This window comes from Pelodiscus sinensis, chromosome 10, assembly GCF_049634645.1.
Source record: "Pelodiscus sinensis isolate JC-2024 chromosome 10, ASM4963464v1, whole genome shotgun sequence".
Classification (NCBI taxonomy): Eukaryota; Metazoa; Chordata; order Testudines; family Trionychidae; genus Pelodiscus; species Pelodiscus sinensis.
The window spans coordinates 53,757,088-53,775,569 of NC_134720.1; the positions used below are offsets into that span (position 1 = coordinate 53,757,088).

General features: G+C 56.7%; 1 protein-coding gene across 2 annotated transcripts in view; it reads right to left on the reverse strand.

Annotated features, from left to right (window-relative positions):
• Nucleotides 1–18,482, reverse strand: part of FGF12 (fibroblast growth factor 12) — a 244,174-nt gene that overhangs the window by 9,232 nt on the left and 216,460 nt on the right. For both annotated transcript variants that reach the window (XM_075938276.1, XM_075938275.1), the window contains one exon: nt 2,009–2,207. In XM_075938276.1, coding sequence (XP_075794391.1) covers nt 2,009–2,207 — 199 coding nt within the window. The remainder of the gene's footprint in view (nt 1–2,008; nt 2,208–18,482) is intronic.

Below are 18,482 nucleotides of genomic sequence, written 5' to 3' on the forward strand. Positions count from 1 at the left end.
CTGAAGGGCTTAGTGGCTGTTCTCCTCTGGACCCAGCTGCCATCCGTCTCCAACCTCCCCTAGCGAAGGGCAACGCAGCCCGGGAGAGTGCGGAAAAGCTTCCGGTCTGAAGCCATTTGCCAGTGTGCTGAGGTCCTGGCAGCGCCCGGGGCTTTGTTCTGCGGCTTTCATTAGAAAACTCGTCCTAGTTAAATCCATCCCTCCTGGGCAAACAGCAGCGCAGGGCCTCGGGCGGTCTGCACGCCGGCCGGCTGCACCGTGGCCCTTACGCCAGCGTCGCTAAACTGGGGCAGCGGCCGAGTCATCGGCGGGGAAAGCCGGGGCTCTCGGCTCAGCGTGTGCGCGCCAATTGTCCCGCACGAGCGAAACGGTTCTGAGCGGGGCGTAAGCAACGTGCACATCCCTGCATGCGGTGGGAGTGACGAATGAAATCAGGGAACAGACTATGTTCAGTCCCACTGCTGGAATTGGGTGTTTCCCAGCCCTCGGCCCGTTTCTCTCCCCTTCCCTTGTGCCTCGAGACGACGTTTGGCTCTGGATTCCTGCCACTCCCGCTCCGCAGAGGAGTCGCGTTTGACAGGAAGTTTCTCTCCATGCAAGTTCGCATCAAAGCGGAGAGAAACCTCTGTGGATGCTCTGCCCTGGTCTACACTAGGGAGTTATCGCAAAATAACCCCCCTTATTTCGAAATAGTAAGTGGAGCATCCACACGACCAAGCCCGCTATTTCAAAACCGGCGGGTTATTTCAAAATCTGCCCTCCTGCTTGCCTTGGGGAAGCAGCTTATTTCGAAACAGAGGTTTGGGGAGTTAGTATTTTGAATGTACTTATTTCAAAATAATTTCCGAGTGTAGACGTGCCCTCTGGCACCAGCTTTTTGTGCTTTAACTAGAAGCCACTTCAGCCAAACTGAAGTAAGCGCGCTTGAAACCAAAATAAGAGCGTCCACGTGGCCTTTTGCACTGGTGGAATGAAACCAGTTCAACCCCCCGCCCCTTACACACACACTTTCAGGTAGGCAGGTATAACTCGGTGTGCAGACAAGCCCTGCGAAGGGCGGAGGAAATGGGGAACTTGAGAAGTTGGCCTTGGAAACTATTTCTAACACTGAAAATACAGATCTAGGCCCAGCCCTCCTCCCTGAGGAGTCTCTGTTGGGAAGAAGAATATTCATAGAGTCATAGAACACTAGGACTGGAAGAAATCTCATGAGGTCCTCGCGGCAGGACCAAGCACCGTCTAGACCATCCCTGACAGGTGTCTGTCTGACCTGCTCTTCAATATCTCCAGAGATGGAGGCAATTTATCAGGCAATTTATTCCAGTGTTTAACCACCTGGACAGTTGGGAAGTTTTTCCGAACGTCCAACCTCAAACCCCTTGCTGCACTTTCTGCCCACGGCATCTTCTTGTCAACTAGGAAGAGGAAAGCTCTGGGTTTGTCCCCAGCGTGACGCTAGCGCCTGTGACGGACACTAAGGTGAATAACTCTGAGGACCACGGGCTGGGCGCATCCAGCAATCTCGCCACGTGCCAGCCGGCCTCACCCCGGGGGGATCGCGACCGTTCTCTCTCCACGTCCCGGCTCTCTGAGCGGAGACACCCTCTGCGAGGTGACACCTGGCGGCTTGGGGCCGGACTGAGATTCCCCCCGGCGCCTGTGGCAAAGGCTTGCAGGGAGCTTGCAGAGGCGGCCATGTCACAGTGAGGTTGTATTTAACCTTCTGACCTAGAGGTCGGCGGCTCTACCGCCCCGGTACGATGCTCCGTCCCTTTGGCCCCGTGTGACCGCTCCTAACCCAACCTGCTGGAGGACATTTGCCGCAGAGCTCACAGCCAAGGCAGACGGGCGGCTCCGATATTGATAGTGCGGCACCTTGCTCCTGTCCCTGCTGCGTGGTACCGTCCCCCCTCCATCCTGCTGAACCCCAGCACTGCCCATCGCTCCCCATTGCCCTCCGGGGGCTTCCACCTGCCGGGGGGGGGGGAGGGAGTGGAATGTTCCATACCTTCAATGGGCTTGGGTACAAAATGTGAGGAGGGTTTGGTTTTTTTCACCCGGTTCCCCTTCATAATTTGACCTTCTTTATTGAGTCCCAGGAACCACGCGCGTCCAGACTCCTGCTGCCGGTACAGGGTGGAGGAATAAATAACGTAGTAGTTTTCAAAGACCGATTCCTTAAATTTGCACTCGGGTGTGAAAATATCCTGCAGAGAGAGAAAACACAAAGCAACAGAAGGAATTAATCACTGATCACTTACACCACCGGGAGATAATCAATGTTCTCCTTGAGTACAGCCAATTTGAGAGCGAGCAACAATATGTTGATCTAGGAAGTGTCTCCTAAAAGGAACGAGGAGTCCTGTGGCACCTTAGGCTCACCTTGTCAGATGCAAAGACCCACCTCGTCAGATGCACGTAGTGGAAATTCCAGAGGCAGGTAAGGAACACTAGAACAGGAAGGGATCATCGAGTCCAGTCCTGGTACCCTGTCTCTGGAACGAAGTGGGTCTGTGCCCACGAAAGCGTATGCTCCAGTAAATCTGTTAGTCTGTAAGGTGCCACGGGACTCCTCGTTGTTTATGCAGATTCACACTAACACGGCTACCCCTGTGATACTAAAAGGAAGGGTCTGTGGTCACCTGGCAGGAGAGGGCTAGAATGCTTTACCAGCAATCCTCCAATAGACGTGCTTTCAAAGTGCTCACACACCTGGCGTGCACAGATATGGGCCCCGGCGTGCATATCATCGCCCGCAAGGAGCCACTGAGTGTGCAAGGACGGCACGTTTGGGAAGCCAAATGGCTGGGAGGTCTCTGGAGGAGCAATCTACCGGGTGCTTGCTGCTGGCTGTATAAAAGGGGGCAGCGGCACCGTGCCTTGGTCACTCGTCTTCTCTTGTGGTCGCCTTCCCTGCGGCACTGTCCCTGCTGGGCTGCCCCACCGAGGGCTGTGTGTGGCTGCCAGCAGGGGCAATAGTGATCGCTTTAACCCAAGGCCCAATCTCCCTTCAGGCATGGGAGAAGGTTCAGAAAAGGGCAACAAAAATGAGGAGGGGTTTGGAACGGGTCCCGTATGAAGAGAGATTAAAAAGATGGGGGACTTTTCAGTTCGAAAAGAGGAGACTGAGGAGGGATAGGCTAGAGGTCTATAAAATCATGACTGGTGTGGAAAAAGAGAATAATCAAAAGTTACGTACTTATTCCCATCACATTCAAACTAGGGGTCACCAAATGAAATGAAAAGGCAGCAGGTTTAAAACAAACAAAAGGAACTTTTTCGACACCCAGCGCGCAGTCAACCTGTGGAACTCCTCGCCAGAGGATGTTGTGAAGGCCACAACTTTAACAGGGCTCATAAAAAAGCTAGATACATTCATGGAGGATAGGCACATCAGTATTTATTAGCCAGGGTGGTAGGGATGGTGACCCTTTAGCCTCTGTTTGTCAGGGGCTGGGAATGGGCGACAGGGGAGGGATCATATGATGGCTCCTGTTCTGTTCACTCCCTCTGGGGCACCTGGCATTGGCCACTGTGGGCAGACAGGACACTGGCCTGTGTGAGGTGTGCAGGGAGGAGAAGAGATGGGGAGTCAGCCTCCCACTGCATTCATTTTCTAACAAAGTGGGCAAGGCAGAGAGAAAGGCATAACGCCTGGAAATTCTCGACTAGGACAAAACAGACACATGAATATGGAACAATGTAACCACCTTTGGTGCTGGGCTCCTTCCTGCCCAGGCGGTGAAACCGGCTAGAAAGAAACAGCGTTCGTGCCACTGGCCGACGCTGTGGCCTCGAGGGGGCGGGAGGCAGCCTCCCTCACCGATCGGGTGGAAACGGCCCCCAAAGCACCGTCTGCTCTGGAGTTCCGCGCTCGCTTGGGAGCCAACACCCAGCTGTCGGGCACCGCAGCATCCAAGAACGGCTCTGAGCATGGGCGTCTGGCAGGAGCTGTTCTAACGCGCCGACCGCAGAGAACTGATGCTCCTCCTTCCACGCAGTCACAGGGGGCAGCTGTGTTAGTCTGTAGCTTTAAAAGCAGCGAGCGGTCCGGTGGCGCCTCAGCCCTGCTCTGCGATAGGGCGTTATTTCGAAATAACAAGCCGAGCACCCCCACAACCACGCCTGTTATTTTGAAATCTGGACTCCTGCTTTCCTTGGGCAATAACGCTCATTTCGGAATAGCCGCTGCTGCTATTTCGAAATAACGACTCCCCAGGGTCATTCGAAGTAATGACTCCCCGGTGCTTCCTGGGGCGCTAAGTCGAGGTAGCACGTCCACATTCACGGTGCTTGAAGCTGTCCGCCCTGCCTGTGCCAAACAAACCTGATGCCGGCAGGTTATTTCATCACAAATCCGGGACCAGTCTAGGCTGTGCCTTCCTTTTCACTGCTAATTCTCCTAATGCTCTTGAGTGCTACAAAGCAGGGGAAGGCTATTAAGATAACACCCGCAGATCCTCTACCCGCCGCACCGTCAAAGTTAATTACATTAATCCCAGCAAGGCACTGTGGTTTCACGTCTCACAGGCTAGCTAGCTCTGCAAAGACAGAGGGTCACTGCAGATGCACTGAAATGGTTTCACACCAGTAGGCTAGTTCTTCCTGCAAATACCGACTGAATTATCCTGCCCTTCCAACGTGCATTTTTCTTCTTGGGCGTAGAAATGCAAAAACAACGAGGCATCTTGAGGCACCTTGGAGACTCACAGGATTTATTGGGCAATGAGCTTTCGTGGGTAAAACCCACGTCATCAGATGAGTTGAAGTGGAAATTACAGAACTGCGGGTGTGTATAACAGCAAAAGCAGTGACATGTCAATCGTAGGACCCGTGTTAATGCGACTAATTGAGTCAGGGTGGATGCGTCTCATTTGCAGCATTTGATGTGGAGATGTGAATATCAAAAGAGGGAAAACGGCCTTTGTAGTGCTCTAACCAGGTCAGATCTTTATTCAAGCCTAACTTGACAGTGCTGAATTTGTAAATGAACTCCAGTTACCCCGTCTCCCTTTGTAATCAGGTGGTAATGTTCTTTTGTAGAAGGATGGCTACTTTTAAATCCATTATTGAGTGTCCAGAGAAGTTAAAATGGTCCCTTCCAGCTTTGTGTTAAAAAGTTCCCTTTCAGATTCCTGATGTCTGATTTGTGTCCATTTATCCTTTGTAGCAGAGACAGTCCAGTTTGTCTAATATCCAAGGCAGAGGGGCATGGCTGGCACTTGACGGCATAGATCCCATTGGTGGACAGGGCAGTGTTGTGGGAAGGCAGAGCTGATCCCAAAGGGATTCCTTCCAACTCTGTAAGCTCTTTGAGGAAAGTCAAAGCAGCACGGCCGTCTCTCCAGCCTCCCTCGACAGCAGCAGCCTGCCCGCCGCTGGGTTCCTAGCCGGGCAGAACAGGAGCAGTCCTTTAATAACTCCAGTCATCTGAAGAAGTGGGTTGCGCCCATGAAAGCTCATGACACCATCTACATGTTTTCTTAGTCTCTAAGGGTATGTCTACACTTGCACCCGCTTTCGATAGAGGGATGCAAATGCAGACATTCGAAATTGGAAATGAAGCCGGGATTTCAATATCCCATGCTTCATTTGCACAATCACATTATGGCGCTATTTCGAAATAAAAACACTGTGTAGATGCGGTTATTTCGAAAGAAACCCTTCTTTGGAAATAACCCTTATCCCTTATAAAATGAGGTTTAACAGTAATTTCCGAAGAAGGGTTTTCTTTCGAAACAACCGCATCTACACAGCATTTTTATTTCAAAATAGCGCCATAACACAATTATGCAAATGAAGTGTGGGATATTGAAATCCTGGCTTCATTTCCAATTTCGAATGTCTGCATTTGTATCCCTCTCTCGAAAGAGGGTGCAAGTGTAGACATACCCTAAGGCGGAACAATCCTATTTGTTCTTAAGTTTTTCCTGTTACAGACTAACTCGGCTCCCCCTCTGAAGCTATTCTCAAGAGTTTCACATAGTGAGATGAATCCTGCAACCACAAACTATCTCTCCCGTTCAGTGCAGTGAGAACGAAAGCGGAAGGTGGGAGATTGGGAAGTAGAAATCCAGTAGGGCGAATGGGAGAACGGCTCTTCGGGCCCGGTGCCTGAGTTCCAGTTTTACAGCAGCGTAACAGCTGACGTGGCTCACACAAATGTATTGCTCGCGCTCTCCAAAAGCCATAAAGCACGCCAGCGCAGGCAGGGATCGTTCTGCTCCGGAGGGTGGCGAAGAACCCGGAGCCCAGTGACAACCGCGAGGCTTAGCTTTTCAAGCTAGTCTTAAAAATAAGACTGGCTTGAATATAAGAGCACACAACATAAGACGATCAGAGCGGCTGTATTGGGGCAGACCCAAGGTCCATCCAGCCTAGAGTCCCGTCTGCCCACAGTGGCCGATGTCAGGTGCCCCGGAAGGAGTGAACAGAACAGGGAACCATCAAACCAAGCCTCCCCTGAACAGCAAAAAAACTTGATTTCTCAACGTCACCTTGACGCTGATCAGTCTTGGTGTTTTTTTAAATTAGAACTAACTTGCATGTGAAGAAAGACCCTCTCCCCCTCCCCCACTGTGTTCAGGGAGCTAACCCCCTTCCAAAGCCTGTTTTTTCAGTTCAAGAGCTTGAAAATCCATTTGCATGGACCCAAGAGTACAGCCGGAGGAAAAGTCTCTCGGGGCAGCGCTGGCTGTCAGACCTGATGATGGGAAATGGAAATGGGAAGTTTTCACACTAATGCTCGTTAATTGGTTTATTTGTATCGGGCATCGGGAATCCCTCAGTAGAACCTAGATCAGCTCGTCCGCACAGACCTTGCGGCACTATTAGGAAGTAGCTCTATGCGTGGAGTGCAGGCAGAACCGCCATTTCCCAAAGTCCAAAGGTTCAAACTCTCTGCCTCTTGCCCGTTGCCCTACCAGCTCCCTTGTGATCCCCGGGCTCCCCCAGTACCCGCATCTCATTGACGTAGGCCTGGGACGGGGGAAGTTCTCTGATGTTTGCTGCAGAGGGCAGGGGCTGGCCTAGAGACGGGTGAATGAAGTTACAGCTCTCGCCCTCAGGCGGGATGACCTGTTCCATCTGGCACGCCGCTTGCCCTCTGCACCCCGGCCATGAGTCTGAGAGCAGCTGTCCCCTCCACGGCTGGCCACAGGGGCGTTTTCCTCCCTTCCCGCCTGTCCCTTCCCTCCCCTGCCTGGAGGCCACTGGAATGAGAACTGACAAGGCCAGCCTGCGCAGAGAAGGCACCTGGCCCGACGTCCTGCAGTGTTGGTCTCCATTGAGATGTTCTCCCATTGGTGGCCCAAGCCCTGTGGCTGACCGTGAGCCAGGTTCCATTCGGCGGGGCGGGGACGGGGACGATTCGCCACTGACCGACGAGCCACGACGTCACCCTCGAGCGGAAACAATCACCGCGACAAAACACGTCAGCCCCGGGAATCATGTGCCAGGAATCCTAGCACCACACGGGACCTGGAGAGATCAGCTAGTCCAGGCCCGGCACTCAGAGCAGGGAGAAAGATGCTCCGTGTTTTAGCCACAGAGTCTGTGCCACAGGTTAGCCGTGTTCTTTGGCCGATGCCCGTGTGTTTGCAGGTACGGACACCAATTTTGTATCCACACACGGCTCTAGCTGTTGGGCCCCTCTGGTGGGTCAAGTTCTTGCCCCGGAGAGACAGTACAAGGTGCAGTGAGACAGAATAGTGGGGGGAGGGGAGACTTGCAAGTGAGTTGTTCCAGTAGCCCACTGAGGAGAGGGAAGTAGGGTCTGGGATGAGAGCCCCTGGGGAGAAACCCCCGTGTAGGCTTGTTGGATTCTTGCTATCTGAGATAACGAGGAGGCCAACGCTCAACAAGAGGGTAAGTTTGGAAAATCTACCATGGGTGCAGGCGGTGTTTGGAGCGAAGTGGATGCTACACCTGTTTAAGGAACAGGTACCAACACCTCGCCTCCACTAAACGGAAGGTTGCTGCTCCCGCCATTGATCTTCCAGAGTTTGATTTAGCAAGTCTAGTTAAGACCTGCTAAATGGAACTCAGAGGATGCCCCCCCCAGTGGCCGGTGCTCCTCCTTTTGCATTGTGGGGACACCACCAATCTCGGCTTAAGATAAGCCGACTCCAACTACGTATTCTACGCGGCTGGATTTGTGTACCTTAAGCTAGTGCGGACCTGGCATACAGGGCACTGATCACCTGCAACCCTCATTGACATCAGCCCTTCATAGCCCTGGGTCCAAACCCCAAGGCATATCGAGGGGGCCTGCAGGAGGCTGGCACTTCCTGGGAGTTGGCAGGACTGTGACAACACGAAGCTTCCTCCTCCGATCCTGTCCAGGCTGTTCTAACCCAAGCCCTGCTGTTCCGAGTGCCTCTTTATCGTGCGCGTGTCACATTACCACGCTAGCATGCCAGCACGGCAGCCACGTGCAATAGCTCGGTCGCACGAGGGATCCGTGAGTCGCCAACGCAAACTAACGCCAATCCCCAAGACCCTTTCCTTGCACAGACCGACTGGCACGGGCTGGGTGCTAGGAGATGTCAGAAACACCGTGTAAGACAGCGTGGTGTGACCCTGCACCGGGTCACTCACACTGTCCTTCCTCAGGCAACTCACTGATTTAAGGTGGGGGCAGACTCAAGCCCCACACGTCTCAGGTGACGTGCAGCCTATGTCAGCGGGGGGTAATCCTACGGCGCCTCTCAGCACAGTATCTCTTAGCAATAGGAACGTCCTCTCATTGCTGTTACTTCTCCCCACTGCTTCACAATCTCACCTTACCGCCCAAGCATTAGATTCTAGCGTCTCCCTACAGACCATCCCTGTGGCAAGGGGAGCAGCCCCAGCCTTTGTTCCCAGCACAAAGACAAACTGCCTTGCGCACAGTCACGCGGGGGGCCCGTGTGACCTTCAGCTTCCCCAATCCCAGTCCCGAACCGGAGCCATTTACCCCACTTGCTGCGCCTTGCTCTGCTGAGAACAGGGGAGACCCGGAGTCGCCGCTCCTCTAGGAACCAAATCCTGTCCTCTGCAGCTCAGTGTGCACAAACGTGTCTCTTTGGATCTCCACCAGGCACAGGCGCTGGGTCAGAGGCCGGGTTACGCTACAGAGTTAGTCACTCAAAGCCCAGGTTACCCTATAGAGTTAGACACTCCAGGCCTGGTTTACACTACAGAGTTAGCGACAAGGAGTCCTGTAGCACCTTATAGACTAACTGCAGTGTAGGAGCATAAGCTTTCGTGGGCAAAGACCCACTTCGTCAGATGCATCTGACAAGTGGGGCTTTGCCCATGAAAGCTTATGCTCCAATACGTCTGTTAGTCCAGGGGTTCCCAAACTTTTTGACACGGGGACCAGTAAATCCATTCTCAAGCTTTAGGAGGACTGGTAGCATTCATTTGCATATTCATTAAGCAAATGACAAATATGCAAATACGTTGGTTTTGGTCCTCCCAAAGTCCCCAGGGCCAGCTTTAGCAACGTTTTTGATACGGCCACCCACAACATTCTTACGAGCAAGTTAAGGGAACATGGACTGGAAAAATGGCCTGTGATCCAATAAAACCCGGCACCCCCACGTCAGGTATTGAAAAGGGAGCGTTTCTTTTCAGAAAGCCGACACCATCTTTGGAATTACGTATCCACATTCTCATGCCGGATGGTGAACGCCCCAGGCTCTCTCCATTCTGACACACTGTGGGGCCTTTCCACCTCACCGGGAGCAGGGGGGATGTGTAAAAGGCACTGCGGCTTTTCCATTTGGATTCAGGATCCGTGTGCGCCCTGAACTGTCCGGCTCCCCGCTGGCCGATTCTCCCCCCCCCTCCCCCTCCGCCCACCCTGAGCCAGCCCTGCTGCCCCCGCCAGCCCCGCAATCTCCCCCAGCCAGCCTCACTGCCCCCGCCAGCCAGTTCCCCCCCCGCGATCTCCCCCAGCCAGCCTCACTGCCCCCGCCAGCCAGTTCCCCCCCCCGCGATCTCCCCCAGCCAGCCTCACTGCCCCCACCAGCCAGTTCCCCCCCCCGCGATCTCCCCCAGCCAGCCTCACTGCCCCCACCAGCCAGTTCCCCCCCGCGATCTCCCCCAGCCAGCCTCACTGCCCCCACCAGCCAGTTCCCCCCCCTGCGATCTCCCCCAGCCAGCCTCACTGCCCCCGCCAGCCAGTTCCCCCCCCTGCGATCTCCCCCAGCCAGCCTCACTGCCCCCGCCAGCCAGTTCCCCCCCCTGCGATCTCCGCCAGCCAGCCTCACTGCCCCCGCCAGCCAGTTCCTCCCCGCGATCTCCCCCAGCCAGCCTCACTGCCCCCGCCAGCCAGTTCCCCCCCCGCGATCTCCCCCAGCCAGCCTCACTGCCCCCGCCAGCCAGTTCCCCCCTGCGATCGCCCCCAGCCAGCCTCACTGCCCCCGCCAGCCAGTTCCCCCCCCGCGATCTCCCCCAGCCAGCCTCACTGCCCCCGCCAGCCAGTTCCCCCCCCGCGATCGCCCCCAGCCAGCCTCACTGCCCCCACCAGCCAGTTCCCCCCTGCGATCTCCCCCAGCCAGCCTCACTGCCCCCGCCAGCCAGTTCCCCCCCCGCGATCTCCCCCGGCCAGTTCCCCCCCGTGATCTCCCCCAGCCAGCCTCACTGCCCCCGCCAGCCAGTTCCCCCCCCGCAATCTCCCCCGGCCAGTTCCCCCCCCGCGATCTCCCCCGGCCAGCCTCACTGCCCCCACCAGCCAGTTCCCCCGCCCCACAATCTCCCCATGCCAGCCCCAGTGCCCCTGCCCCCCCTCCAGCCAGCCCTGCTTCTGCCAGCCAGTTCCCCCCCACCTGCGATCTCCCCTGGCCAGCCCCACTGCTCCCGGCCCCCCCAGCCAGCCCTGCTTTCCCCTCCCTATCTCCCCCGGGCAGCTCCACTGCCCCAACCCTGCTTCCCTGCGGCCCATATCCAGCCCCTCTCCCCCCTCCCCAGCCAGCTATAAGAGCTCACCCGGTAACCCTCGCTATGCCTCTGCCAGGAGCCTGAAACATACGGCTGCATCCGCCCAGCCCGGCTGAGGGCCTGGGGAACCCGGCGCTGCACGGACAGTCCGGGAGCCCGCAACACCCTGGCAGCCACGCTGAGGCCCGGTAGTTTTTTCCCGCGGCCCATAGTTTGGGAAACGCTGTGTTAGTCTATCAGGTGCCACAGGACTCCTTGTCGCTTTGCAGATCCAGACTAACACGGCTCCCCTACCGCTCTGATACTTCACTACAGAGTCAGGTCACTCCAGGCCCGGTTTACACTACAGAGTCAGGTCGCTCCAGGCCCGGTTTACACTACAGAGTCAGGTCACTCCAGGCCCGGTTTACACTACAGAGTCAGGTCGCTCCAGGCCCGGTTTACACTACAGAGTTAGGTCACTCCAGGCCCGGTTTACACTACAGAGTGAGGTCGCTCCAGGCCCGGTTTACACTACAGAGTCAGGTCACTCCAGGCCCGGTTTACACTACAGAGTCAGGTCGCTCCAGGCCCGGTTTACACTACAGAGTTAGGTCGCTCCAGGCCCGGTTTACACTACAGAGTCAGGTCGCTCCAGACGCGGTTTACACTACAGAGTTAGGTCATTCAATGGCTGGTTTACACTACAGAGTCAGGTCGCTCCAGGCCCGGTTTACACTACAGAGTCAGGTCGCTCCAGGCCCGGTTTACACTACAGAGTTAGGTCACTCAATGGCTGGTTTACACTACAGAGACAGGTGGACGTAAGCTGCCGTGAGCTGATCTAGCTATGGTTGTGCCTACACTCGATGCCAGTAGCTGCCCCGCTCTGCCGACTCCATAACACCCCACCGTACGAGGTGCGGAGTCAGTGTCCATGTCGTTAGGTTGATGCCGTGTCTGGATGCACAGCAGGGCTTCCGACTGTTCCCGGCTCTCACAAGCCATCCCGCGAGGCCCCCACTCTGGCACTGAGACAAGCGCTCCCGGCGAGGAGGCCACCACCGGCACACGGAGGACGGCCGCTCCCAAGCGATTTCGTTCCTGCGGCAGCTGTCTGCCTACAGCACGTAGAGCGACATGCCCGGGAGAATCACCCGGCTAACCCGGCGCCTGCCTTCCCTGGGTGGGGAGCTGGGCTTGCCAAGTTGCGGAGAGAAGTCACAGCAAGCACCGACAGGACGTGCCGATTTTCAGCAGCAGTAGCTGCTGCTCCCTTTGCAGAGACAAAGATTTTTTTCCGTGTGCGACCGCAACGTGCAGCCTCCAGGGGAACTCGCCAGAGCCGGGTCCGCCATCCGCTAACCGGCGCGGCCAGCTTCGGAGCCCCATGTGCTGCAAGCAGTAGCTGGGGTCATTCTTGCCACTGAGTCTCCTCGTGAGCAAAAGCCAAGGAAGAGCTGGAATCGGTTCACGGCTTCTCCAGCACCTCTCTTCCCAGAGACGAGCCCCGGGCAGTCCCTGGAATGGACCAGCTGGATACTGGTCACAGGGGACTAAGGCTGCATTTCTGCTCTGATGCCTCCAGAGGCCAGTTCTTAGGCACTGGGATCTATTCCCAAATGACTCTGAATCCGGCGATCTCACCCTGTGGGCCATCAAGCCGTCTGCTTCCCCGCCATTCCAACAACAGCGCTTCGTTTCCCCCCCGGCTGACTCTTTCTCGCTGCGTCTCCTCTCTAAAGGGCACAAAGAGCCGATGGTTCCACAGTCGCAATTTTTGCAACCTAGGAAAGACTACACATTATCTCAGTCCCTGAATCATCATTTCATGCACAATCAATGACCCAGAAATTCCGCTACTGCCCGAGGCTTCCTTGATACCGATCGCTTTGTGCAGCTATTAAAAAAAACACTTAAAAATTAAACCTCTGTGGTTTCTAATTCAATTAACTGTAAAAAGTGACTTATTTCCTTGTCTCCCCTTGGTCACCTCTTTTATCTCACTGGAGGGGAGGTGTGCCGTGTGGCCGTAGTCCTAGCCTTGGTCACCTCTCTTATCTCACTGGAGCGGAGGTGTGCCGTGTGGCCATAGTCCCCGCCTTGGTCACCTCTCTTATCTCACTGGAGCGGAGGTGTGCCGTGTGGCCGTAGTCCCCACCTTGGTCACCTCTCTTATCTCACTGGAGCGGAGGTGTGCTGTGTGGCCATAGTCCTAGCCTTGGTCACCTCTCTTATCTCACTGGAGCGGAGGTGTGCCATGTGGCTGTAGTCCCCACCTTGGTCACCTCTCTTATCTCACTGGAGCGGAGGTGTGCCGTGTGGCCGTAGTCCTAGCCTTGGTCACCTCTCTTATCTCACTGGAGCGGAGGTGTGCCATGTGGCTGTAGTCCTAGCCTTGGTCACCTCTCTTATCTCACTGGACGGGAGGTGTGCCGTGTGGCTATAGTCCCCGCCTTGGTCACCTCTCTTATCTCACTGGAGCGGAGGTGTGCCGTGTGGCCGTAGTCCTAGCCTTGGTCACCTCTGGCCCTCCACACAGCAGACAGGAACGCACCATGTGGGAAAACTCAGTTTCACCCCGGTAATGTTCGGCACAGCTGCTCCCTTCCCGGGGTTGTGGTCAGACAGCACTACCTGGGTGCTGGCCACTCCTTAGGGGACGCACCAGGAGAGAGCCCGGGAGGTCCAGAACACACAGCGTGAGCAGCTACAGGGTAAGCTACAACCCCATTGCAAGCGGGAGGCTGTAGCCCACTCCAAACTATGACAACTCCTGTCTCTTCGCCCGCCCCGTACACACCCACGGGTCCACACGCAACCAGCAGCAGCAGCCCCTGAGCGAGGGCTGTGTGAGATCAGGAAACGAGTGTGGGATGCGCCTCCGAACGGGCTGAAGAACCAAACCTGTACGTTTGGAGCCTCCCGGGCCGGAGGAGTCCTACCCACTGCCAGAGACCCCCCCCAATGACAGCCCACAACTTGCAGGAGACTCTTACACTGGCGTCTCCGATCTGAAACCTGAGTGGGTGCAGCGACGCTCTCTGCTAATAGCCACTCAGACCCGGGGGCATGCCGGATGTAAGACCATGCCCGGGGCTGCGCTCCGAAGGGACGAGGTTCAGAAATTCAGACGAGCTGGGAACTCGCTGGCATCTCACGGGGGCGAGAACCTCGCTGACTTTGCTGGGGGACAAACAGGGGCCAATCGCTGGCACCAGATACCGAGGAGACTCTCCCTAGCCGAGCCGCTGCGCTTCCCGTCTCAGCCATCGGGGCCCTGGGAACGTCGTCTTCTTCGCGGGACCGGAAGCAGAGCAGACGCGACAGCACAAAGGCCAGGCTCTGGCGGGGAGCCCCGGAGACAAGAGGACGGTGCGTTTCCCTTGCCACGTGCAGACCTGCTCGCGTTGGGTGTGATGGTTACACCGCTCTACAATCACTCGCGCATACCCGTTCCCACTGCAGCCCGCCGGCCAGTGCAGGGCTGGGCCGGAGAGCCCGGGGACGCCGCAGAAGCAGAGACAGGGGCTGCCAGGTGGGAAAGTGGGCAGGGACCACCATGTTGATCCTTGTGGCTAGGGGAACGTACAGCAACAGCTGAGAGGGACAGTGGGGTCCGGGTAAGGATGCCAGGTGTCCGGTATTCACCTGGACAGTCCAGTATTTTCGCCTCCTGTCCGGTAAAAAAATTCAGAAAATACCGGACACCTAAGATATCCGGTATTTTCTGATTTTTTCCCCGGCCAGGAGGCGAAAATCCTGGGCACCTGGCAAACACTCAGCGCCCGGGCTCCCCCCATGCTCCCCGAGCCGCCCCCGGCTTCCTGACCCCAGACTCCATGCTTACCTGGTGCTGCAAGGCTGCCGGCACAAAATGGCTGCCAGCAAAAAGACCAAGGGGAAACAATGACTCCCCTGGGTCTTAGTGCTCAACCACTCCCCTGTTCCTATCCCTGCACTCACTCTTAAAGGGGACATGCTGTTTTAATGCTGTTCATTTGTTTTTCTTTTTTGCTTATTAAGTCCTTGGAGACCTTTTTTTTTTTTCCTCAACAGCTTTGGTCTCCCCCGTTTTTCTTCAAGAGAATTTTTTCCTGGTGTTTTTTTTTTGGGGGGGGGGGGTCAGTGGCGGGTGTTCGGTATTTTTGTTTCAACCATCTGGCAACCCTAGATCCAGGGGAGACATCTGGGGCAGATCCAATGTGAGCAGAAGCTCAGAAGTGGCTGCTGCCCGACTCCTGGTCCTTGCAAACCGCCAGGGCAGCTCGGGTTAAACCTTGGCCGGTGGCGTTGGACGTTCAGCCCTAGATGCCGACAGGGAGGCGCCGTGCACTCTCCTCCCACGCCCGGGCGGGGAAGGCAACGAGCCCCCTCCGAGCAGGCGGCTCTGTGTGCGCAGGTTCGGGGTTCTCGGGAGAGACCGGAGCCACAAGGCCAGCGTCAGCCAGGCGGGTCTGAGCGGGTTTAACCTCTGAGCCTCCGGGATGGGCAGTGACTTCTGTGCCGCGACTCCCGGCTTGGGCGAGTGCCAGCAAGAGACTGGGGCCCGGTCTCTCCCAGAGACTGAGCACGTTAGCTGAGGAGGCCACAGCTGAAAAGACCAAGCGCTACAGGCTGGACCTCCCTTGTCCGGCACCCTCGGGACCTGAACGATCCCGAACAGGGGAGTTCGCCGGACTGGGGAGGCCAGGCCTCGGGCTCTCCCGGGGCTCCCCTCCTGGCCGCAGCCCTGGCCAGTGCAGTACCCCTGGCTTGCTTGGGGGGCTCCAATGTGGGGCCCGGGGCTCCCTGCCCCCGGCAGCCGGCCTGCTCTGGCAGGTGGGGCTCCCTGCCCCCGGCCCTGCTTCAGCTGCCAGCCCTCTGGCCGGGTTCCTTGCCCCAGGCCACTGGCCTCACGAGCGCCCTGCTGCCAGACCAGCTAAGCTCCCAGCTGCCAGCAACGTCTGGGGCTCACTGGTATCTGGAAATCCAGGCCAGCTGCTCCTGCTGACCCTTTTCGCTGTCTCTAAATTCCACTTAATCCTCGAGAGATTCAAACGTACCCGCCCTCCGCCACGGGCGGGCAAGGAGGCAGCCGACGATGCGACCGGAGAGACCAACGTGCCTCTTCCTTCCCAGGCCAAATTGCAGCCTGCAGTGGGGGCCGGGGCTGGCTGCAGCTTACGGCAGGGCCCCGAGGCGCGGCGGGACGTGTGAACACCCGTGCCATTGCGAAATGCCAGCTCCCCAGCCGAGAGACGCCACCGTGGAGAGCCCCTGGCAGGACCCTCCTCTGGGTCTGAAAGGCTGCGGGGAGATTTCTGAGGAAGCTTTCGGCCATGCCCAGCGAGGGGGCTGGAGAGAGCCAGAGACGGGCTGGGTGGCAGCTGACAAGCCTGTTCCTGCTAAGCCGACGTGTGTCTACGCCAGCCTGCCTGAGCCACGGCATTGACACAAGATGAGCTGAAAGCAGGAGAGCCCATCCCGGCTCCCAGCCGGGTTCCTGCCACACTCACCCCCCCCCCCCCCCACACACACGAGTGTTTTGGTTGAGCTAAAAATTGTACATTTCTGAAAACACAAAACGTGAGACTCGGGGGCCAGTCAGCGCGGAAAGGGCCTGTCGCTGAGCAGCCGGGGGCCTGTGGCCAGAGCTCGGGGAGGGATCTCTCTCGCACGACACCCTCCCCTCGGTAACGACCGTGGGCTGGATTGCGGCTGCTCCTTGTATGGAGGGATGCACAGGGAGCCCCTGGGCTGCCATCCTTCCCCCGGCAGGGTGGTGGGGTTAGACCTGGCCCCTGGCACGCCCTGCTGCCCAGTGCTGGCGGAAAGGGGCAGAGAGGCGGCAAGGCTCAGGCCGGGTCCCCAGCTTTCTGCACCAGTGTGGAGCTGGCTGCAACCAGCCTCTTCACAGAAAGCAGCCTGAACTCTTGGGAGCTCCCAGACAAGCGTCATACCAGCCCCCTGCTGCGGTGTCGCCCAGCGCTGCAGGGACCCAGCTGAGCCCCGATCACGGCACTTTGTGTCAGTAGAGCTCAAAGCACTTTAGCAAAGCAAGTCACGAGCCGTACCCCCATCTGGCAGATGGGGGAAACTGAGGCACGGAGCGGGGCAGTGACTTGCTCAAGATCGTACAGCAGATCTGTGGCAGAACCGGGTCTCCTTTGAACCCAGGTCTCCTGAGTCCCCCTCCGCCCCTGCACACTACCCACTAGCCCACACGGAAATAGCAGCAGCTACAAGAAACGGTTCATTCTAAGTCTTCCCACTACATGACATTTATCATAGGGAGTCTCATTTTGCCTTGAAACAGCCCCTTGTTTCTGTAAAAACACGTGCGCGCGCGCGCGCACACACACACACACACACACACACACACACACACACGGAGCTGTTACAGAACAACTTTATTACCACGGATTTGCTTCAAAGGGTAAAAGTGAGCCAAAAATCAATTCCCGTTTGCTGACAAAAAGCAAAATGCTAATCATGGACGGGAGCTGTCATGTCACTTGTTAGCGCCGCATGAATATTCATGATTTTTACATAACACTTCTCTTCGCTCCTCAGCACCGCCAGGCCCCTCTCCCTGAAACTAAGCTGCCCGGTTTGGTCTGTCAGCCCCGGATCCCGAGGGCTCGTGGACCCTAAAGACCCTCCTGGTTTGGCTCCGAATGGGCTCGTTTCCCTGTGGTTCCGTGCTGCTCTAAAACTCCCACGGATGATCCAGGTCAGAGGGCTGCAAATCCCTCCGTGCAGAAATCGTCCGTTCCACCCAGGGCTTCAGGATCTGACCGTGTGACCCCGAATTGCTTGAACAAAAGGGTCAGGGGGCCAGAAGTACTGAGGTATCTTGCTACCTAAAGATGCAGAGAGGTGCATGATGGGGTTTGACGGGGAGGGATCACTGGATGGTTCCCTGTACTCTATGTTCCCTCTGGGGGCATCTGGCATTGGCCACTGTGGGCAGACAGGACACTCGGCTGGATGGACCTTTGGTCTGACCCAGTGCGACCATTTTTATGGGGCGGCATAAAACATTCCCTCCAATTTTTTTCCATCAGTGTGTGGGATAAATTTTGTTCTGTGCACTGAAGCATGTGCAGATGTGCACCACCAGGAGAAACACATGCTGCCAGCAGTGGGTGCTCTGTTAATCAGCGGGGCAGCTTTTGAATTTCCCCTGGGTGGCCGCCCAAGCCCTGGGCTTACAGGGAACACTTGTGCACGTAACTCACTTAAGCACTTCCAAAACGCACAGTAGGCCCTGTTCCGTGAACTGATGCAGAGTTGTACACCCGCTCTAGCTCCTAGAGGAGCCCAGGAGCCCTGTGACAGCGGGTTACATACAAACTGACTCTTCGCTGCCCAAGAGCAGAGTCAAGAGGCACTGGTAAGAACTGCTCAACCTCTAGCAGCCAGGCTCACTGTAAAGCCGGCAAGAGGTGGAGAATCCGCCGTCTCTCAGATCAGTTCTCCCACGAGCGTAGCGCTTGAGTCCGTCCCCTCTGGAGTACGGCGCTGCTACACAACAGTGGTACTTGCAACTGCATAAATCTCAAAGGACCAAGTCTTGGGTGTCGTGGGAAGCC